Source organism: Bos javanicus, chromosome 8 (genome assembly GCF_032452875.1).
Source record: "Bos javanicus breed banteng chromosome 8, ARS-OSU_banteng_1.0, whole genome shotgun sequence".
Lineage (NCBI taxonomy): Eukaryota > Metazoa > Chordata > Mammalia > Artiodactyla > Bovidae > Bos > Bos javanicus.
The window spans coordinates 11,369,688-11,393,488 of NC_083875.1; the positions used below are offsets into that span (position 1 = coordinate 11,369,688).

Genomic DNA, 23,801 nt, shown 5'->3' on the forward strand with positions numbered 1-23,801 from the left:
CAGAGGGGAAGATTCCCTGGAGAAGGAAATGGCAACCCACTGGAAATGGCAATCCAGTATTCTTGCCTGGAAAATTCCATGGAGAGAGGAACCTCGTGGGCTACATCCATGGGATTGCAAGCATCGGACATGACTCAGTGGCTAAACCACCAGCAACAGCAGTGCCTACCTGACAGGGTTGTCATCAAGGTTAAATGAGTTAATATGTGAAAAGCACTTGGAATTGCCTGGCACAGGGAACATATGATGAAATGTTTTTCTCTCACTTCTTCCCCTTTCGCCTCCTCCTCTTTCTCCCCATCCTCTCCCCTCCTCCCTCTTCCTTATCCTCCAATTACAATTATCATCACCATTACGATATAATTACTGCTTTTTCCAGTAAAACAGAGCCTTGGAGCCCCACACTGTAGCTCCCTCCCGGGGTCACTAACAGTGACTAAGACTTCTGTGACTCAGCTGTGGTTTGGTGGCTGTGTGGGGTGGGGGGTAGAGCTGAGCCCTGGCAGACTGTTCTCAGGTACGAGGTCAGACCCTCCAGTGCTAAGGCTGAATTTGTAACCAATAAACGGGCATATGTTCATGAACGTGACCTTCAGCGCTCTGTCTCTGGGGTGGGAGGGCATACATACAAACTGACCATGGACCATGGTTCAGATTGTTTTTAGAATTTCTCTGATGCTTCTCCCATCACCATCTCAACCTGAATGAAGGTAATCACCCCTTCAACATTTTGGTGAGAGCGCCTGTTTTTACACATTAAACATAGCTATGCTGAGGTCTACAGGTGTGTGGTCAGACGCTCAGTTGTGTCCCACTCTTTGTGACTCCATGGACTGTAGCCTGCCAGGCTCCTCTGTCCATGGGATTCTCCAGGCAAGAATACTAGAGTGGGTTGCCATTTCCTCCTGCAGGGGACCTTCCCAACCCAGGGACCAAGCCTGTGTCTCTTATGTCTCCTAGGTTCTTTACCACTAGTGTCACAGTTATTTGTGTCCAAGCCTGCCTCTCAGCCTGGGTTGCGACCCCCTAAGGACAGCAGCCTCCTCTCACTCACCCCTGTGGCCTCACCCTTGTACAATGTCAGTGCTCCAGAAATCCTGGCTTCCTTGATGAATTGCATTGAACCTGACTTTGGGAAGTTCCTTCAGCACCCTCAGAGTCCTCTTCTGAATCTCCCTGGTGTGGGCAGTCTGTGTCCTTTACGGGTAGATATGGCTCTAAGAAAACACAGAAAGTAGTAATTCTACCCCAAGTTTGGTGAATGAACAGAGCAATGCCAATCCTGTCATATAAATAAATTTACAAGGCTGGGTTCCTTGCGCAGCTCTTAAGCCAGGTCTAGCTGCCATTTCGTTAGAAGCTTTCCAAAAAGTATCTCGAGCAGAGCCTTCAGAACAGGAGGGCGGAGTCCCAAGATCAAGACTCCTTTGGACGCAGCAGGCATTCCTGTGTGAAGCTGTAATGCTGAGATTGGCCACTAGAGGGAGGATGCGTTCTAGGCCCCAGGGGAGCCTCGCAGTTGCTCCAAGAACTTTATAAAGCCTTGCGGCCAGTGCAGCTGCAGTTCACGGCTCAGTCAGTACCTAGCGGAGCCGCTGGTGCCTCCACAGAACATCTCGAGCGCTGCCCGAGGCTGAACGAGGCCAGACACCAAGACAGGGACTCCCACTTGGTCACAAGGTTGAGTCTTGCCTCCTGATCTGATCCTCCTGGAGAAGTGACCCCCGAGACCCTGGGCACCGTGCAGTCTCTATGACTCCGTCTGGATTCGGCTGGCTGTGGGGACAAGCTCTGAGGGGCTGCCTGGGTCTCGGGGTGGGGACAGTGGCCAGCTCTCCAGCCACCATGGCAAATGCCAGGAACTGAGGGGACAGGTTCTGCAGCTTCACTGGGGGCACTCAGGTGAGTCTGGGCACTGACTGTCCTAGCACCTGGGCATGGCTTCTTAAAGGCAGCCGGAGGACACAGGGCACAGGTTTGGGCATCGCGTGGAGGTGCAGGTCCTGGGAGGGGAGGTTGTAACTGTCAGCCTGGGGGATCTGCCAGGTTTTCATCCATCTGTCTGGGCTGGTGAGTGTGGGTATTTGGGAGCCAGAGAAAGTGATCGCTTTAGTGGCAACTCTGCCTGGGTTGTGTCAGAGCTCCAGAGCCTCTTCAGGAAGCAGATGGTACAGGTGACAGTCTCTCCACATGTGTGGTGAATGTGTGTGCATGTGTGTGCCTGTGGGTGTGCCCAGCGGTGGAACGTAGGAAGGCAGAGCTTATTTATAAACCATCTGCACCTCTCTAGTTCTGAGTGATGCTTCAGATGAACTGAGTACAGTTAGAGGAGGAAAGGGCTCAAAACCTCCTTAGCAATTCTCTCTCCAGAGAGGACCTTGTTCACAGTGGTCCCTATCTGATTTTGAGGAGTTACGAGCCCTGTAGTGTTAAATGCTGGAATCCAGCAAGGATGGGCCCACCCCTCTGCAGGAAGAATTGAGTCCTGCTGCTGCCTGGAAGGGGGCTTTGAGAATTAAGGTGCGGCTCTCAGGTCTGGTCTGCATTCACCATTGCTTTCGCAAAGGGGTCCAAATAGCATTGTTTCTGGGACTACTAGGTGGGAGGGAGGTCGAGGGAACCCAGAGACCCCTGTACCAGGCTGCGTGGCAGGATCAGAAGATGCTGGGGGGCTGTGGGTGGTCACCAGGCTCCACCACCATCTTCCTACCTGCCCCATCCATACAGCCCTCCCACATGCCCTGTTCCACATGAGACTCACAGAGACCGGGTGGTTGGGAGGTGTGTCCTCCCTATCGCAAAGGCAGAGGCTGGATGTGTTAGCTGACGGACCAAGCTCCCCGGGGATAAGATGTGGTGCCAGCTTGGGACCCATGTCCTCTGAGCCCCCACTCCCCACAGGTTACTTTGGTGTCTACTCCCTGCCCAGGTTTCCATGGCACTGGCCCCCTCCCTTCCAGCTCTCTTAGCTCCAGGGTCCCCACCTGGCCCTCTTCCCTGCATCACCGTGGGACTGAAAGGTGGCCACCGAAAGGGACCGACACATGCATCCTGGCCAGAGAAGCCTCGTGCGGAGCCAGTGCCCTGGGTGGGGTTAAATGCTGGAACTCCTCCTCTCTGACATTCTTCAGTTCCTGCTCCTCTGGGCTTCACTTGGCTTATCTTTAGAATGGGAACAACGGACCAATGCCACCTGCCCCCTTGCAGTGCCCCTGGGAGGTGGGGAGCTCCTGATGGCGTACGATCTGTACAGTGTGGGACGAACACACACACATGCTCCAGGGGTGGGGGTGGAGGGTGGAGGCACTGCTCTATCATCACCACACTTGGCAGTCAGTTGCTCAGACTTGGCCCAAAGGCTATACAACCAATGACTGGAAGGTCTAAATTCCTGCCCCCCATTCCTCAAGAAAGAAAAACAGCCCCAAATAAAACCTGGGGCAGACAGAAAGCTCTTAGGTTTCATTCTCCAGTAACAAACATTAGCAGAGTCGGCTGAGCACTTCTCATCTCAGTGCGCACTCACATCTGGCCCCTCTCCCTCTCCCCCGCCCCCAGGCTGCAGCTCCACCAGCTGAGGGGTGTGGAGAGGGGGCTGGGAGGGGCCGCCCGACAGACACATTCCAGATAAGGGGCCCCGCCTTCCAGCTCTGGTCCAGGAGCTGATGGGCAGAGAGAGAAGGCAGAAAGGCAGATGGGGAAACTGGAGCAACCCCAGCTCTGCACCTCCTCCCCTGGCACTCGGTGCCCCCACAGGCTCTGGGTGGCAGCTGCTGTTGCCTTTGGCAGAAAGAGGGTTCCCCCTCCCAGAGGAGACACTGGCCTCCTGCTTCGTCGCTCCCCAGGACTGAGGCCAGAGGGTGGGGTGCCGCACAGAGGGCTCGTGAAATGAAGGCGTGTCCTCTATAGCTTAGCAGCAGTGGAGCCGCCTGGGGCCCCACCTCGAGGCCCTCCCTGGGTGGAGGACTTGGACGGATGGCCGGCATTAGAGACTCGAAAACTGGACATAATTGCAGCCCAGGAGAAGCTGGGTGCAGGGCTCCAGGAACCCCAGGGGGCAGGGAGGAGAGATGCTGGCAGGCCTGTGGGCCCCCCTCCACCCCTTCCTCCCAGAGGCTGGAGGAAAGGCCCGCAGGGTCTAGGAACACCCTGAGTGGGCCTGTGCATACAGGCATATGTGTGTACACGTGTGCAAGGCATGTGGCTTCTCATCACTGGAGGTCAAAAGCAGACACCCCATCGTCCCTCCAGGGCCAGTGGAAAGACAGGTGGATGGCCACTGTAGGCTCTGCCCTCTTAGCCCTCCTCCTATGACCCCGAGGTCATAGGTCCCTGAAAAGAAAGGTCAGGTCACGAAAATAGGGGATTTGTGTTTGCTGCGTCTGGCAGAGGGATCCAGCCAGCCTCTTCCTTCACTGTCCCCGTTTACTGGAATGGGGGTTGCCTCTTCCCTTCAGTCAGTGGCCGGTGTCCCCTTCCGGCCACCTGCCAGGCCCTACCCCCTCTCCCAGCCGGCTCTCTGGTCCTCAGGGTCGAGTTGGCTCCATGCTGGGCCAAGGACCCCCCCATCGTCCCAGGGCATTTATCTTCCAAAGAATTCACTGTTTAAAAGTGGATTTTTTTTTTTTGCTTCAATATCCACATAGCTATGGGCTTTCCTGGTGGCTCAGTGGTAAAGAATCTGCCTGCAGTGCAGGAGACCTGGGTTTGATCCCTGGGTTGGGAAGATCCCCTGGAGAAGGGCATGGCTGCCTGCTCTGGTATTCTTGCCTGGAGAATTCCATGGACAGGTGAACCTAGTGGGCTACAGTCCACGGGGCTGCAAACAGCTGGACCCAACTTGGTGACTAAACAACAACGACCTACAGAAAGAGCACCAGAACCGAAAGTCGACGTAAACGAATGACTGGAAATGAGCTGAAAGCAGAGGCATTTGTGAAATCACTGAGCGTCTATGCAGGAAAAGGATATCCAGTATTCTATGTAAATAAACACTTTGTGATCCAGCGCCACAAATGAATTCTTCTGATTATACAAAGAACGCAAACATATCGTAGAAAACTCCCAAAATACAGAGAACAAAACTAAACGCAAATCCCCACAAGCCCCACCAGATTCCTGCAACACGTCTCCCCCGGAGAAACCCAGAGCATCTCCGCATATAATCTCCCGTCGTGCACTCTGGAATGTATAGATATTGCAAAATGGGATCGTGTGGTGCTTGCTTGTGTAAACGGGGCTGGGTCATTTCAAATAGCGTGGCACTTCCCCGTGTCGAGGGGGCATTCCTGGAGTTCCACGGGGTCGACTCAAAGCCCCAGCCACCCAGGAGACCACCCGGACACCAGAGCCCTCTCCTGGTCTAGGGCTGCCCAGGCCTTGGTGTCTAGGGGACCCCACCTGCTCCCCAGGCTCCCACGGGGGCCAATCCTGCCTGTGGCCCTCTGAATCCAGCTCCTTTGACCATGCCATCCCAGCCAAGTTTGGGAACAGTTCTGGTTTTAGCTGTGTTGGTTGGTGGTCTCTGTACTCTGTTTCATGCCTAGCTTCCCCCCATTTCCAACACAGAGCAGAAACCCCAGTCTCCCTGCCATGCCCAGGACTCCAGAAGCTTGGAGAGGATTCTGTTTGGGTCAGGAGGTTTGGCTCCTCCCGGCCCCACTTGGCACGGCTCTCGGTGCCATGGACCCCACCAGCTCAGGGATCCAGCCCCACCAGAGCTATGAGAGGGAGAGGATAGATCCCATGGTCAGAAAGGTCAGGACTGTGACCGCTCCAAGCCAAGGAAGTTGAGGAGGGGACTCGGATCCTGGTGGCTGATGCCTGCCGATGAGGAAGGGTCCCTGTGTTCAGGCTCAGGGTCATCACGGCGATGCCTTGCTCTACAGATTCATTTCCATCTCCAACTACAGCTTATTCTCTCTCCCCTGTATCTGCCCTCTCCTCTCCTGCTGCAGGACGTGATGGAGAACAAAGCCATGTACCTGCACGCCACCGTGAGCGACCGTGACTCCAGCTCCATCTTTGAGGAGCCCTTTGATGGCAGGAGCTTGTCCAAGCTGAACCTGTGTGAAGATGGTGAGTGCCATGGGCTCGGTCTTGGCTGTGAGGTCAGCCCTGCCCGCCCCCACCCTCCCACCCCACCCCACACCGCCGCCTACTACCGCATAGGTCGAACTTCATGCTCAGAAAGGTCTTTCCTCATTCATGTGTCTCAACACACCTATGTGACCACAAAATGAGACCCATTTCACAGATGAGCTAGTGGACTCTGAGAAAAGCATTAGGCGTCACACAGCTCGGGCTTCCCTGGTGGCCCAGTGTTAAAGAACCCTCCTACCAATGTAGGAGACCCGAGTTTGATCCCTGGGCCAGGAAGATCCCCTGGAGAAGGGATTGGCAACTCACTCCAGTATTCTTGCCTGGAGAGTCCCCATGGTCAGAGGAGCCTGGTGGGCTACAGTCCACAGGGTCACAAAGAGTCTGACGTGACTGAGCAACTAAATGACAACAATCACGCAGCCCATCGGTCACAGAGCAGCCCCAGCACTGAGTCTCCTCACTCCTAGCCCAGTCCTTTTGCCTCTCTGCCATCCTTTCCTCTTCAGTGAGGCTGGGGTCATGCAAAAGGCAACTGAACCAAGAAGCTCAGACCCTTTCAGGTGACAGATCTTCAGTTCACTTCCCAGGGCTTTTGCAAGGAGGGCTGCATCTCTCCAGGGTGCTCATCCTCCCCCGAGACTAAGGCCCAGGTCCTGGTGCAGAAAGGGACCCCCTCTCAGTGCACTGTGCTGCATCTCTGGGGGCTAAAACCCTGGAGCAAATGGATGCAGTTTCCTCCTGAGGAGCTCAGAGCATCTTGCCAACAGCTGACTCCTCTGCATCCAACACAGAGCTCCACACTGCTGCTGCTACTGCTGCTAAGTCGCTTCAGTCGTGTCTGACCCTGTGCGACCCCATAGACAGCAGCCAACCAGGCTTCCCCGTCCCTGGGATTCTCCAGGCAAGAACACTGGAGTGGGCTGCCATTTCCTTCTCCAATGCATGAAAGTGAAAAGTGAAAGTGAAGTTGCTCCACACTGAATAGGTGCTTAATAAATGCTTGTTGCCTGCATGAACACACTCCTCTTTGCAGTTAGTATAGGAGAAGAGAGCTTCATCCTCACTTCAAAGATGAACTGAAGGAAACTCACGTGAGAGTTTTGTGAAGCTTTGTGATCAATGAGATGGAGATTGGCTATCTTAGTTAGGCTTCTGCAGGGAAACAGAACCAGTATGATGTCTACACTTATGAAGAGACCGATTATGAGGAATTGACTCACCTGGCTATGGAGGATGGGAAGTCCCATGATCTTCCCTCTGTAGGCTAGAGACCCAGGAAAGCCAGTGGTGTAGTTTAGTCTGAGTCAGAAGGCCTGAAAATCAGAGAAACCAATGGTGTCAGTCACAATCTGAGGGCCAGAGAGGATGAGATGCTATGTCCCAGCTCCAGCAAGCAGACGGGAAGTAAAAAGCAAATCCTGCCATCTTTTGTTGTATTCAGACCCTCCAACCCACACTGGGAAGAACAGTCTGCTCTGATTCCACCAATTCAAAAGCTAATCTCATCCAGAAACACCCTCAGAGACACCCAGAATGTTTAATCTGGGTACCCCACGGCCAACCAAGTTGACATAAAATCAACCATTCCAGACGCCTTCATTCAAACTTTCTCTCAAGCACTATGTTTCACTGTGCTCCACTCTGCCAGCTGCCTTTGTCTTGAAATTCCTCAAAATTAGAAATGACTCCTCATTCAGCCCCATCTTTCCTCCCACCAGGTGCTGAGAGCAGGGAGGGAAGATGGGTGGCTCAGGCAGGACTGGGGATTGTCTCAGCAGGGAGAGGGGAGAGGAGATCTGGGCTCCTTTCCAGGTGGTGCTAGTGGTAAAGAATCCGTTTGCCAATGCAGGAGACATAAGACACTCCGGTTTGATCCCTTGGTTGGGAAGATCCCCTGGAGGAGGGCATGGCAACCCACCCCTGTATTCTTGCCTGGAGAATCCCAAGGACAGAGGAGCCTGGTGGGCTACAGTCCATGGGGTCTCAAAGAGTTGGGCACAACTGAAGTGATTAGCACGCACACACCTGCCCTAGTAAACTTCCCACCATCAGAACTGTTTCTCTGGATTCCAGTTAACAGACACATTTTGAGGACCCACAATGTGTCAAGCTATGGGTTAGATGCCAGAGATGCTCCAGAGAGAAATTAAACCATTCTTGCCTTCCAAGGGCTTCTGATCCCAGTGGAAGCAACTGGCATGGAGAGTTACCCACCATGTAAAGGAGGTAAAAATATGTGATTATTAAAGTCAAGAAGGATGAACACCTTCTGGTAAAGGCCTTAAAGACTGAATATCATTTTATAAGAGAAGAGGTAGATGGGAAAAATATTACCAGCTGAGCTGCACTGAGATGGGCCAGTGTTTCTCTCAAGTTAATGACTCCTGGGAAGAGATGAAGGACCCTGGGGTGTTGATTCACTAGTCAGTGCTCAGCTGTTCCCCATCATCACATCCACAAAGGTCAAGGTGGCTTTTATATCCTTCAACTGCCCTCTCTCCCCACCAGCCCATCAATAGGCCTGGTTTGGCAAGAAAGAACTGGGGTACAGCTCAGAGGGGTAATTGTAGGACCGTGAGGGCCAGTATTGGGCACCAGTGGGGAAAGTCATGGCAGGGAGACCCTGGGGTGGGAAGAGGCCTGGGGGGCTGCTGTTGGGTCATCATTTCTCCTTCTCTTGACCTCTTTGTACCCCCCCCCCTTTACCGAACCTGGGATTTAAAAGGCCATTTGGGGCTTCCTTGATACCTCAGATGGTGAAGAATCTGCCTGTAGTGTGGGAGACCCAGGTTCAATTGCTGGACTGGGAAGATCCCCTGGAGAAGGAAATGGCAACCGGCTCCAGTTGCCTGGAATATTCCACAGAGGAGCCTGGCGGGCTACAGTCCATGGGGTTGCAAAGAGTTGGACACGACTGAGTGACTGAGCACGTGGATGAACAAAGACAGGGATCCTTGGAATCTAAAGGAGGCAGAACAAATCAGTTCTAAACCTGATTTGCACATTGTCTGGCTCTCCTGCACACTCATTCCTTACCAGACATGGGGTGGGGGCGTGAGGACTGGAGTATTGAGATGAAACAGCCACCTAAAAGCTCCTGGGTTTCTTGGATTTCCCCTTCCCTGTCATTTCTAAGAGGAAAATGGTGAGCTCTGACTTGGGGAAATTCAAGCCAGATTTGTTCTTTTTCCCCAGCACTTGGCTTCTTTGTCCCTCATCTCTGGAGAGGGAGGAAGGGGTGGGGCTGACAGGGGCAGAGAGAGGTGGACAGAGGTGAGGACCAGCCCGCCCCCCAGGCTTTGAGTAAATGAAAGCAGAGTTGCTGGGACTCCAAGTCCCTCCCTGTATTTTCCCCCTGAAAACAGGGAGGTGGGAAGAGAGGCAGTGCCTCCACTGGGCCCCAGGGATCTTAGGATCAGCGGAAGCAAAGCTGAAAAACTGCAGCCTAGATATTGAGGTAGTGTGTGTGTCTCTGCGACCCCATGGACTGTAGCCCGCCAGGGTCTCCTGGCCATGGGGATGTTCCAGGCAAGAATACTGGAGTGGGTTGCCATGTCCTCCTCCAGGAGATCTTCCCAACCCAGGGATTGAACCCCCGTCTTCTGTGTAGGACTCGGGCTTTAACGCAGGAGGGACTTTAAAGTGTTAGGCTGTACATGCCTTATTTTCAGGCACTGGAAACCCCTCCCCCTTCTCCTCCTTTACCTTTTTGTCCATCTGTCTTTTCCTCCTACCCTGCCTCCACCCCTTTCCTTCTGTTCACAGGCCAGGTGAGAAGGAAGCTGAGGGGCTATTCAGGCTGCAGCTCCCCATCCCCGCCATGACCCTCTCTGGCGTGGTGCCTCCCACATCCTTCCAGGCTCTCTCCCTTTCACCCTCAGCTCCAGGGTGACACCTTTGGGACCTCTCCATCCTCTGCACCCCTTGGCCGGGCCCCCTCTTAGGACCCCACCTGCCTCCTCCCTGTGTCTGAGCCCCACTGTGGACAGGAACGCGCCCAGGGCAGGGGCCTCATCACCTCTGGGTCTCCAGTGGGGAACTCACCTGTGTGGTTGGAATTCATGGGCAGGCTCACGGCAGAACGTGACCTCCAAGGTCTTCCAGCCAAACCCTCTCTGACCTTGGTGCCCACTGACGCCTCCCACGGAGGAGAAACCCAAAGAGAGGCTGTCTGGGCCTCGACCCCTCCTCCCCCAGCTCCCTCTGTGCCTGCCCCCTCCTCGCTTACCTCCATGGTCCAGCCTTTCTCTTCCCGCCTGAACCCCTGAAGCCTCTCCTGTCTGGCGCCAGTAGGCGGAGGGCTGGGCGTGGGTGATGTTTGGCAGGGCCTGGCTCCTCCACGGCCCTCTCCAAGGGCCAATGAGAGGTGTTAGTGTCAGAAAAATATTGCAGTCATGCTCACCCCGCGGCCTCGGGCCCTCCACCACGCTCCGAGCATCATCCACCGGCTGCAAATGGGCGGCCCGCGGAGGTAATGAGTTACACATGCGACGCCTGCAGCCAGGCCGCTTGCTGAATGTAGGGTCCGAACTCCCTGTTCCTGCGTCCCTGCCCCATAAAATTACATTATTCTCCTCGGGGAACCCCCACGTCCACTTTCTCAGCCATCAAACCTCCTCAGTTCATACGGCGTAGCTGAGGGCTGGCCGGCAGCCGCCCAAGGGTGGATTTCCAGGCAGGCCCCCAGCTATCTTGGTCCCGCCCCCTCCACAGGTTGGAGAATCAGGCACCCAGGCCGGAGAGCAGAGATGTTAACTCGTGCGGTGCCGCGGTGCGCTCAGCTCCGTGCGCGCTGACTCCGGCTGTGCTCACTGGGGCTGGTGGGCAGGTGCGATCCTGGGTGTCTCTGGCCCCTTTCTTTCCACAAGAGGGAGGGACAGCCAGGGAAGGTGCCAAGAGCCTGGAGAGTGAACTTCGCCCAGCCTAGGATCTGTGCAGTGTGTCTTCCGTTGCCCCTCCACGTCCACCCCCTGCCACTCAGCTATCTGCCTTGTGGGGAGCCACCGCAGCATGGAAGATGGGAGATTGGTGTGTTTATTTCCCAGATCCTGTCCTATGGGGTCACCTTGGGCTGCTGTGTCCTTCCGCCTGAGTTCACAGCTCCTTGTAACCACGCTCTCCACGTGGCTTTCTGCTTCCAGGCTCCAGAAAGTGCAGCCCTGGTGGGCTCTGAGAGCCCAGGACATAAGCCTGAGGACACCACTCTGGCTCTTGTGGGCGTCTCACACCCTTGGCTACACCTTTGCACATATTCCCTTTTTAAAATCCTGTGACATTCTCTGATTTGAGCGGGCTGTCTGCCTCACTGGGGTCCTGACACCCTCATCCTCAGTGTTCCCATCTGCAAAATGGGAATAATGTTACTCAGCTCTTGGGACCTTGGAGGAATCAGGTTATATAACCTGAATGAAGCACTTCGGACCTAGTACACCCTCAGTACACAGATACTTCACCTCCTTGCCCTTTGGGGAGTCCCCTGAACACCTTGGGGAAGTGGAGAAGGATGGGGGAGACAGAGAGGTCAGGAGCAGCGGCTGTCACCCAGGGTCTCCCAGGAAGCAACCATGCCACTTCTCAGAGACCCCCGGCCCAAACAGTGTTTTAAGGTTGGTTCCTCCCTTTTCTTAAAGAAAGCAGCGTTTGGGTAGTGGGCTTCCCCATGAAGCCTAGATACTCAAGGAAACCGAGCAATTTCTTTTAGTCCTATTCTCCAAATAGTAGAATCTGTAAGGAATATTCTGGGTCCCCAGGGCAGCTGGTTCTGTGGCAAGTCCGTGTCTGTCCACTCCCCACCTCTGTCAAAGTCACTAGGTCCCTGAGGTTGCCTACCGGAAGAGTTAGGGGTGTGTTTCATGGTCGCTGGTGGAAGCTGGCTTTGCTTCAGACCCACGGCCTTGCTTGCCCTGGGTACCTGGGGGCACGTATAACATCTCTAACATCCATAGTAGTCTGCCTCATCCATTACAGGATGGCCTTGCAGGGCGGCAAGAAGCACTGGCCCTGGAGTCCCAGGGACTGGGCTCCATGTCAGGCTCTGACACTTGCAGCCTGTGTAATCCTGATCAGGGGCTTCCCATGTATCTCAGGAGTAAAGAATTCGCCTCCCAAGGCGGGAGATGCAGGAGACCTGTGTTCGATCCCTAGGACAGGAAGATCCCCTGGAGGAGGACATGGCAACTCACTGTAGTATTCTTGCCTGGAGAATTCCATAGACAGAGGAGCCTGGTGGGCTACAGTCCACGGGGTCGCAAAGAGTTGGACACGACTGAGCACGCAGCATGCAACCCTGTTTGAGTTCTTAGCTCCCTCTCCTCTGTACAATGGAATAATAATGGCTCAAGACTCAGGGTTCTTGCCAAGCGACATGAGTTATTCCACATTTAGTCCTTGCAGTGCCTGGTGTATGCTGAGTGCTCCTAACCATTAGATCTTAGGTCGAGTGTTGTCGCAGCCTTTCTGTCTGCCTGGGTCCACCCTGGGGCCCACCCAAGGCGCTCCAGTTCCTCCTCATGCTCTATTTTCAGTCTTCAGGACAGAGAGCTTCCTCTCTTCCTCGTTCTAGGTTTATCTGGGGTTGATTCCTGGTGTCAGATAACAAGCAGTGTGATGGATGCCTCCTGGCTTTTCTCCATGTCTTTCCCGGACCATCGACCTGGCCTTCCTGGCCCCTGTCAGCCTGTCCATCCACAGTCATGCTGAACTGTGGGTATGTTCCCTCTGGCTGGCACTGCATGCCTTGGACTCATCCAAATGTCCCAGCACCCAGCGCTGTGTGTTGCCCATAGAAGGTATCTTTACTTGCTGAATGGCCATCCACATCCTTGTTCACCAAGCGCAGAAGCACCAGAATAAAGGAGGGCTGAGAGAGTTGAGTTTAAGACATAAGGAACTGGGACTTAAATCATCCAGAGAGGACAGGGTTTTATAGTGCTGCTGATGCAAACAGAAGTGAAAGATCTTGGGTCCTGCCTTCAAGGGGCTCAAAGTCCCCAGAAGAATTCGCCTGCCAAGACGGGAAACGCATTGACTGCTGACAGACCCTGCCTTACAGTGTGATTCATTCTCTAATGGCAGTGCAGTTAGAGGGGAGAATTTCACAGTCTACCTGGGGGAGAGAGGAAGTTCTCCTGTGACAAAGGAGTATGGAGGTGTGGACAGGAGCAGTTTTGGAAAGGCAGTGGGGTTCATGGTTAGTAGGTCCTGGTGAGATCAGGGAAGCCTGAGGGGATGGAGAGCACCGGGAAGACGGGAGGGGCAGCTCTCACTTGGGATGTGTGAAGTCGGGATTAAGAAAGGGCCTCGCTTATTGGTAGAGCCAATCAGAGTCTAGTGTGAGCCACATGAGCGATTCTAAATTTTCTAGTAGCCACACAAAAAGATACATCTGAAAAAAATTTAAATACAGGAACATATTTAATTTAATCCAATATATTCAAAATAGTTGGTTGGGCTTCTCAGGTGGTGTTAGTGGTAAAGAACCTGCCTGCCAATGCAGGACATGTAAGAGACATGGGTTCAATCCCTGGGTTGGGAAGATCTCCCGGAGGAAGGCATGGCAACCCACTCCAGTATTCTTGCCTGAAGAATCCCATGGACAGAGGAGCCTAGTGGGTTAGGTCCATAGGACTGCAAAGAGTCAGACATGACTGAAACAACTTAGCACGCAGCACACATTCAAAATATTATCATTTTGATTTGTAATCAGTGTAAAAGTGATGGAGATATTTGTATCTTCTTACTCAGGCTGAGCCTTCAAAATCCAGTGTGCATTTTTGCATTCCGAGCCTGTCTTATCTTTGGCCACATTTCAAGTGGGTCAGAAAAGATGTGACATCAGAAGAGAAAGAGTCAGAAGTGGAGGTTGAGAGACAGCAACAGTGATTGCAGAGAGGGGTAGGGGAGCAGTGTGCTCTAGCAATGAGGAAAAAGTGTACAGTCGTGTGATGTGGAAGCTGGGGCTTTTAGGAAGAAGAGAGAGAAGGTTCTGGAAGTAACAATGAGGAGCAAAGAAAAACACCCCCTGCACCTTTAGGTTGGTTGCATGAGCATAGGAAACAGAAATCTACACTTAAGAGAAGCAGGTTTCAGTTGAAACAAGGAAAAAAAAAAAAAAAATCTTCCAAGCAGAGGTTGGGGGAATCAGGAATTTTTCAGATGACTGGCTGTGAGGTCTGGGGCCACAGTGGGAAGTTTTCAGCAGACTGGGAGGGAGATGTTAAGGAGGATAAACAGGGCTGCCTGGGGATTACAGTGGGTGATGGGGAGCCCTGGGGCTTCATGGAGCTGGTAGAAGCCAGGACCAAGGCTGGGATGCTGGTCTTGTGGCAGAGCTGCTGGCAAAGCTGAATGTTGGTGATGGGGGTCTTGGCAGGAGTGCAGAGTCCTAGAACTCCAGCACCCCCTCCCTGGCGTGTGGGCCGAGGGAGGGAGGGGTCTTGTCCTGGAGCACCAGGAGCCCTGGAGATCATTTTGGCCTTTGTGGAGGCAGGAAGATCGGGGGAGGCCAGGGCAGGTGATGGGAGGATGGCAGGGTCCAGTAGAAGTGATGATGCAGTGTGATATGTGCAAACTACCCCAGTGCAATGGCTCCCCTTGATGGAGCTCGTGGCACAGGCAGGCACTGTGCCTGGGGCTTCAATACACCGTCTGCATTAAACCTCAGGTTGTATTATTAGTCCCAGTTTGTCAATGAAAAGATGACGTCTTAGATGAAGTTAATTGCCCAAAGTCACCCAGCTAGTCAGAGGCAGAGCCTGGATTCCAGTCCACAGCTGCCTGATCCTTAAAATCCTGCCCCTCAGCACAGCTCACCTGGTTCACTGCAGTTCTAGGACTCAGAGACCCTGTGCATTTAAGAACCAGGCTGCTTGTGGTGAAGGGCTCTGAGCGGATTCTTGGGAGTTTCAGAGGTGGAGCTGTCCTGGGTTATGACATAGCTAGGGCAGGGCTGTGGGAATAAATGGCTGTGATGCAGGAGACAGATGGGATGAATTATTCTAAAAGGTGCCGCTGGCAAGAAATAGATATAAACCCAAATAGGTTTGGACAAGAGCATAAGGACGGAGTCTTAAGTGGCTTTGGCGGGAAGCCTGGGACAGTAACCTCTATGGATATTAGGTCAGAAAAATGCCCCTCCCTCCCTCTTCACTACACCATCTCCTGGGGCTTCTGGAGTCCAACCTGCCCATGCAGAGTTCAGCAGGAGGATTGGGAAGACATAAATCCAGCCATGACGAGGGGGCCCAAAGAGGTAGGGTTGTCGGGGACCCTGCCCTGCAGACACATATGCTGGCTAACCTAAGATCCAGCCACAGAGCTGGTGGGGACCTGTGATGGTCCCAGCCTTCTGCATGGCGTCCTGAAGCCCACCTGCTCCCTGATGCCTTCCCACTTCCAGTTATCTGGCTTGAGGTTGAGTTCAAGTCAGGATAACCAAGATGTTCACAGTGGGCAGAAGAAACCCTGTCTTTAGGAAATCTTGTTAAAAGAGTCTATCACACAGAGTGAAATAAGTCAGAAAGACAAATATCGTATATTAACCCATATATGTGAAATCCAGAAAAATGGTAAAGTTGAATTTATTTGCAGGGCAGGAATAGAGACACAGACGTAGAGAATGGACTTATGGACCCAACAGGGGAAGGAGAGGGTGGGAGAGATTGAGATAGTAGCATTGACATTAATATATACACTTGGAATTCTCCAGGCAAGAATGCTGGAGTGGGTTGCCATTCCCTTCTCCAGGGGATCTTCCCGACCCAGGAATCAAACCTAGGTCTCCCATCTGCAGGCAAATTTTTTACTGTCTGAGCCACCAGGGAAGCCCCTAATATGTATGCTATCATGTGTAAAATAGATAGCTAGTGGGAACCTGCTGTATAGCACAGGGAGCTCAGCTCGATGCTCTATGATGTCCTAGAGCAGTGGGACGGGGGTGGGTGGGAGGGAGACTCAACAGGGAGGGGATATATGTATATATACATATAACTGATGCACTTTGTTGTACAGCAGAAACAAACCCAACATTGTAAAGCAATTATATTCCAATTAAAAATAAGAGAGAGAGGCAGCTCCAGGGACGGGGCTGGCTCTAATCTCGGAGATGCAACAGTGAGTGGTAGCGTGAAGCAAGATATTAATTTCTCTTCCTGGGAATTGAACCTGGGTAGCCTGGATGGAAACCAGGAATTCTAGCCATCAGATTAGCAAGGACTAGAGGCTAGAAGCTGTTTTTCCTGGATCTTTGCCACCAGTGAAAAATGCATTTATCCTGGAGGCAGAAACTGTAACCTGCCTGCCTGCTAAGTTGCTCAGTCGTGTCTGACTCTTTACCACCCAGTGGACTGTGGCCCACCAGGCTCCTCTGTCCGTGGGATTCTCCAGGCAAGAATATTGGAGTAGGTTGCCAGCCTCCTCCAGGGAATCTTCCCTACCCAGGAATCGAACCCACCTCTCTTACATCGCCTGCATTGGCAGGCAGGTTCTTTACCACTGGCACCACCTGAGAAGCTCTAGAAACTGTAAATGCAGGTATGAAGTTTATTATTAGAGACATAGCACACCAGCAAGTGGGAGAGAACATAGGACAATGGCTTGTTTAGTTAAGAGGCAGAAGCAAGGCAGAGATGCACTCGGAGAGAGAAAGGGTGTGGCGGTCCCCCTGGTGAGAAGGAGCCCAGTAAGGAGGCAGTTAAGTCATTTATACAGGGCAATTCTTCCGGGTCTTTGTCTTCCTTCAGGCCGATTATCTGGCTTCTTTTTCCACACCTGACCTAGCCTAGGACACTCCCTGGGTGCACACATACCCCTCGGGCAAGATGCATCTCAAAGTGAAGGCTTCTAAGAGGAGTCATTATGACCTGGTGTTATCCCTTGACTTTTGACCCACAAGGAGCCTTTCTGCACAAGTATAATGTCTCCCTTCTCCCAAAAGAGGAGGGAGCAAAAAATCCTTTAATCATTTACTCACTCAGGGTTTTGCCCCTCTTTGTCCCTGCCACAACTATTACTTTGACTTTTGCCATGACTGTCACCTCAACGTGTTTACAAGAGACAAAGCCTGGCTATCTACCCTGTTTCTGTTGTTACTTCCATTTCGGAGGGCAAAGAGGAGGCTGATTGTAAATGCCTTAACTGGAGCCCACCCATCTCAAGAAATGCTGACAGTTGTTAAGTATCCAGCCTGAAGATCACTTCTTCCTTCCCCATGAAATGCAAACAGGAGGCCAGTTGTAAATGTCTAACCTGGAGCCCATCTATTTCCTACATCAGCTTGGGTCTCCTCTCCTGGCACTCAGTGCAGGTTAGTTTCCATCATCCGTGGTCACCTTGGGGAGCACAGGGAATCCAACCAGTGGAGGAGGGAGTTGGAAGATAGACAGTGCCAGGGACAGGGGGCAGAGGGCAGCAGTCAGGTCGTGAGGTGCAGACTGAAGAGAATACTGAGCGTAAGGGGAGACAGGGCAAGCTTCCTGTCTGCAGCTTGCAGGAACCCTTTGGTTTCCACTTGCCCTGCTCTCCTCATATGTTGATTCATTCAGCACTCTTCACTTTTTTTATTTTTCAAACTTCTATTTTGCATTGGGGTATAGCGGGTGGCTCAGTGATGAAGCATCTGCCTGACAATGCAGAAGATGCACGTTCAATCCCTGGGTCTGGAAGATCCCTTGGAGGAGACCATGGCAACCCACTCCAGTATTCTTGCCTGGAAAATTCCATGGATGGAGGAGCCTGGTGGGCTACAGACCATAGGATTGCAGAGTCAGACATAACTAAATGATTGAGCATGAAATAGTCAGTTTTTAACAAACAACGTTGTGACAGTTTCAAATGAACGAGGAAGAACATATCCATTCTCCCCAAAACTCCCCTCCCATCCAGGCTGCCACATCAGACTGAGCAGAGTTCCCTGGAGCACTGTTCACCGTGAACAGCGTCTCTGAAAATGATCTTATAGTTTGTCTACAAGTAACAGTGAGCTTGATCTTGTCCCTTTGCCAGATAAGTTCTATCTTGGCATCTTAGTTCTCTGGCCCTTTTCTGACCTCAGTGTACTCTGCCAGATGTACGAATTCACTCCTTCCTTCTGGAGCTGGAAGGATGAAGTCCTTCCTGATGTCCAAACCTGGATGAAAGATGATGTCCCAACCCTAAGGGCGGCTATTAAAATGTAAATGTGACATCTGAAGTATTCTAAGCATTTCCAGGACATCCAAGGGGAGCTGCCTTTTGTGTGTAGGTTTATGGGGCTGGGGATGGGGGCCTCTGAAGGATGCTGACAGACTAAAGGTGAAAAGGACACTGTCACGCCAGGGGGTGGAAGAAAAACCAGCCTTCCAGGAACCTCAGCTTATAGGGTATGTCCTTTCCCTGCCCTCTGTGAATGGCCTTCCTGCTAAAGGCATTTTGTTTTGTGATCAGGAATATAAAAATGGTTGTTCTGGTTAAGTTTTCAAAGCCCAGAGTTATTTCTGGATAGTTTAGACCCTAGGGGGCTTCCTTGGTGTTTCAGATGGTAAAGAATCTGCCTGCAATGCAGGAGACCTAGGTTCAATCCCTGGTTTGGGAAGATCCCCTGGAGAAGGGAATGGCAACCCATTCCAGTATTCTTACCTGGAGAATTCCATGGACAGAGGAGCCTGGCAGGCTACAGTCCATGGGGTCGCAGAAGAGTTGGACACAACTGAGTGACTGAACAACAACAATTAAAAATACAGTGAAAAATAAAAGAAACAGCACAATACCTGGATACAAAGATGAATTGTGTGCAGAGAGGAAGCTGTTTCTTATCCCAAGGCCCCAAGATGTCAAAGTATCAAATACAGAAACTAGAAGACACATTTTTAATTTAATTTTGTTTGTTTTTAAGTTGGCTGTGTTGGGTCTTAGTTGTGGCACATGCCCCTTGGCATGTGAACTGTTAGTTCCCCTACCAGGGATCGAACCCACATCCCTGCACTGGAAGGTGAAGTCTTAAGCACCCGACCACCAGGGAAGTCCCTGAATACATGGTTATTGCAAAAGCCTAAACAATGGCTTGGAGGGCCCAGTGTATCTGTGTTCGTTTACTAGACTCTCTTATCTATGCACAGCCAACAAATGTTGATTGAGTATCTACTACATGCCAGGACCTGGGGGATCCAGAGATGAATCAGGGATCTCACAGACCCTGCCCTCTCGGAGCTGACTTAGGACAAATCTGTGTTTTCATTCATTGATTGATGAGTGTGATTCTGTTCCCATTATTGGCTATCTGATCATTGGCCATCTGCCAGTGAAGCTCTATACATGACAACCGTTGGTTCCAGCCCTTACCAGGGGGCAAAGGTTCAGTGGGTCTGAGGACAGTCATCTTTGCTCAGACCCAATAAACTTCCTTCAGTGGCCCAGTCTCTACTGCTTCCTGTGCGGAGGCCAGAGCGGGGATGCTTCGAGCCTGGAGGCTTCAGAGATGGTTCCAGTTCAATTCCATACAGGTGATATGGGCTGTGGCCTTAGGCTTCCTGTCTTTAAAACCAGATCCCCAAGCACCTACATGTCCATCGACAGAGGGATGGATAAAGAAGCTGTGGAACATGTATATAATGGAATATTCAATTCAGTTCAGTTCAGTTCAGTCGCTCAGTCGTGTCCGACTCTTTGCGACCCCATGAATCGCAGCACGCCAGGCCTCCCTGTCTATCACCAACTCCCGGAGTTCACTCAGACTCAAGTCCATTGAGTGAGTGATGCCATCCACCCATTTCATCTTCTGTCGTCCCCTTCTCCTCCTGCCCCCAATCCCTCCCAGCATCAGGGTCTTTTCCAATGAGTCAGCTCTCGCATGAGGTGGCCAAAGTACTGGAGTTTCAGCTTTAGCATCAGTGATTCCAATGAACATCCAAGACTGATCTCCTTTAGATTGGACTGGTTGGATCTCCTTGCGGTCCAAGGGACTCTCAAGAGTCTTCTCCAAGACCACAGTTCAAAAGCATCAATTCTTCAGCCCTCAGCTTTCTTCACAGTCCAACTCTCACATCCATACATGACCACTGGAAAAACCATAGCCTTGACTAGATGGACCTTTGTTGGCAAAGTAATGTCTCTGCTTTTGAATATGCTATCTAGGTTGGTCATAACTTTCCTTCCAAGGAGTAAGCGTCTTTTGATTTCATGGCTGCAGTCACCATCTGCAGTGATTTTGGAGCCCCCAAAAATAGTCTGACACTGTTTCCACTGTTTCCCCATCTATTTCCCATGAAGTGATGGGACCAGATGCCATGATCTTAGTTTTCTGAATATTACTCAGCCATAAAACATTATACGTCTGAGTCAGTTCTAGTGAGAGGGATGAACTGATACCTTGTTATACAGAGTCAAGTCAGAAACAGAAAAACAAGCATCGTATATTAACAAGCATCGTATATTAACACATCGTATGTATGGAATGCAGAAAAATGGTACAGATGAACCTATTTGCAGGGAAGGAACGGAAGCGCAGAGGCAGATAACAGACTTGTGGACACAGTGGGGAAGAAGAGGGTGGGATGAACAGAGAGAGTGGCATTAAAATGAATGCATTACCATATGTAAAACAGATAGCTAGTGTGGGAAGTTGCTAAGTAACAGAGGGAGCTCAACTCAGTGCTCTGTGATGACCTGGGGGTGGGAAGGAGGTTCAAGGGGGAGGGGACATATGTATACATAGAGCTGAAACTAACACAACATTGTAAAGAAGTTGTCTTCCAATTAAAATGAAACAGAACACCCCCCTCCCCACCCCCACCAGATACTTATATGGCCCTTCCAACTCAACTTTCCAACTCAACTGGTGGCAAGAGTTGGGGCAGTGAGACGGGTGGGGGTGGGATATTTAAGGTAACCATTCCTGCCCCGAGGACTCACCGATTCTTCAGACCAAGGCAGACCAGGGCAGGGGCTGGATGTTGCTCCAGCAGCCAGGAAAGAGTAATGATTTAAGTGTGGAAATAGCTGAGCCCTGGCCTCCACGTTGCAAATACATCATCAGATGATTTATTTCCTCTGATGAGATGCCAGGAGAGGAATTGGGAATCTTTTTGAGAGGGATTCCAGGGTCACTCCACTGGAGGAGCGTTTCTGGCCCCACTTTAGACCGAACCCTGAGCCCACTGTTGTTATATATATATACACATATAAGTTTATTTATTTATTTTCGGCTGTGCTGAGCCTTCTGGGGCTACTCATTGCAGTGGCTTCTCTTGTTGCAGAGCATGGACTCCAGGTGCTTGGGCTTCAGTAGTTACAGCTCCCAGGCTCTACAGCACAGGCTCAGCAGCTGTGGTGCACAGGCTTAGTTGCTCTGTGGCTTGTGGGATCTTCCTGGATTGTGGATTGAACCCATGTCTCTGCATTGGCTGGTGGATTCTTTACCACTGAGCCACCAGGGAACCCCAACCCTCACCTTCACTCCCTTTGTTGTTTTGGGTCTCTCGGCATTGACACAGCCTTCCTTCCAATCCACGTACTGCCCATGTTGGATAAGAGTACAGGCATCTCCCCTGAGCCCCAGGACCTCATTCTTTTCCTAGCCCCTCCCCTCCTCCTGGGTTGCGGTGACCAGCCAGCTTACCTTGACTGCCCTCTGTCCCCTCCCACCTGGCTTTCTCTCCCAGTCCCTCAGCCCTGGTTGCAAAATTATATGCACATCAGCCAGTCTCTTCCCACTGCTGCAAAATAAGCACACAAGCCCCTGATTTTCTCAAAAATTTTCATGCAGAGTAACTTGAGAAACAGATAGGGCCGGAGAAAAATAACAAATATTGCAAGGAAGTTACAAAATACCTCTACGAGTACTTGAAGAAACTGTCCTAGGTCATCATAACATCTAAATTGAATTAGCTCCACCCTCCCTCCCTCTCCCTTTCTTAGAAATGGGATCCCATCTGATCACACGGAATACTGTATTTTCCTTTGTCTCTCGCCCTCACAGGGCTGTCTGCCTCGAAGACTCAGGTGTGAGGGCCAGTGGGCCAGTTGGTGCTGGGTGCTCACCCGGACCCCACTGGTGGTGTGGGACCCTCCCAGACTCAGGTCCGGTGAAACTGCTCTGTCGGGTCCTCGCCTCACACCCTCCTTTATTGAGGGAAAGTAAACAGAGGTCCCCGTGAAAGCCAGAAAGCCGTGGTGGTTTCAAAGACAGAGGTCATTTGGGGCTCTCTATTACAATGAACAATGTGGGTGATGAGTAACCAAGTGAGTATGATGAAATCAGCCTTGGGTGGGTTTAACAAGATCCTTTGATGAAATGAGTGCCAAGGTCCCTCCCAGCCATAAAAACCTTATCTCCACCTGCTGTGTAGGAGCTGTGGGACCACAGAGAACAAAAAAGAAACAGGCTGTTTGTTGTGTGTTCCTGTGCTCTGCCGCTTTAGTCGGGTCTGACTCTGCGCCCCATGGACTGCAGCCCTCCAGGCTCCTCTGTCCGTGGGATTCTCCAGGCAAGAATGCTGGAGTGGGTTGCTGTGCCCTCCTCCAGGGGATCTTCCTGACCCAGGGATTGAACCTGTATCTCCTGCATTGCAGGCAGGTTCTTTACCCACTGAGCCACCTGTCTGTTGTTGCTGAAACTCAAGTAGGTGTCAGTTGAATCATTTCATTCTGTTTTATTTTATTTTTTTAATATTATTTAGACTCAGATTCTTTGGGAAGAAGTTAATACCCACTTTTTTTCTGTTTTTTTTTTTTAAATTTAAATATATATTAAAACATTTACAATGTTATGTTGGTTTCTGCCATACAGTAATGCAAATAATACCCACTTTTGGTCAAATGCAATTTGTGAGTATTTTTTCAAATGGGAGGCAAATAAATTCAAAATAACTCCCCAAATGCCTTAAAATTATAGTTAAGAAATTGAAAAATCAGGGACTTCCCTTGTGATCCAGTGGTTAAGACTTTGCCTTCCAATGCAGGGGGCATGCATTCAATCCATGATTGGGGGAACTAAGATCCCATATGCCCCATGACCAAAAAGCCAAAACATAAAACACAAACAATATTGTTAACAAATTCAGTCAAGACTTAAAAAAATGGTCCACAGCAAACAAAATCTTACAAGAAAAAAAAAAGATACTGAACAATCAGTTTTGCAAAGAAAGGCTAAATTGATGCAGGGGCTGCCTCAGCGTGCTTTCTCAGGCTCTCCCAGCCAGTATGAACAGAGGCAGGCTTTGAACCAGCCTGCTCAGAGCCCCATACCCATGTTTGTACGCCTGAGAGTGTCAGGAACCCTCACCTGCCTAATACAATACATCCTCCAGGAAACAAAGGCCCTGTGGTTCCGGGGCTCCCACTGACATCCGGACACCATCTCCAGACTCTTCCTCAGCTCAACTGTTTGGGGCTGAGTAGTTTTCAGATAAATTTTCCTTTTCTGTTCTTTAACCTTTGCTCCTAATCACCTCCCTGCCCTAAGCAGACAGTATTTTAACAAAAGCTCTTTAGGGTGTCCTCTTGTTCCCATGATTAAAAGGAATGCTTCACAATTTTAACCTCAGGGAATAATAGTTTTAGGCAACCCCCTTTTGTGTGTATCCTGTTAAAGAGAAATCAAAGTTTTAAAATGAAGCTCTGATAATAGTGAGACTTCATTGATTTTCCAAAAATATGTCTTCATGTTGTTTTGATAATGACAAATGCCTTACTTCAGAACTGGGTACCTGTTGCCATAGATATGTGAT

At 51.2% G+C, this 23,801-nt stretch overlaps 1 protein-coding gene across 1 annotated transcript in view; it reads left to right on the plus strand.

Annotated features, from left to right (window-relative positions):
- The first annotated feature begins 1,544 nt into the window (after window positions 1-1,544).
- SCARA5 (scavenger receptor class A member 5) overlaps window positions 1,545-23,801 on the plus strand; it is a 133,427-nt gene continuing 111,170 nt past the window's right edge. The window contains exons 1-2 of the mRNA XM_061425063.1: window positions 1,545-1,902; window positions 5,958-6,078. Coding sequence (XP_061281047.1) covers window positions 5,964-6,078 — 115 coding nt within the window. The 5' untranslated portion in view covers window positions 1,545-1,902; window positions 5,958-5,963. The remainder of the gene's footprint in view (window positions 1,903-5,957; window positions 6,079-23,801) is intronic.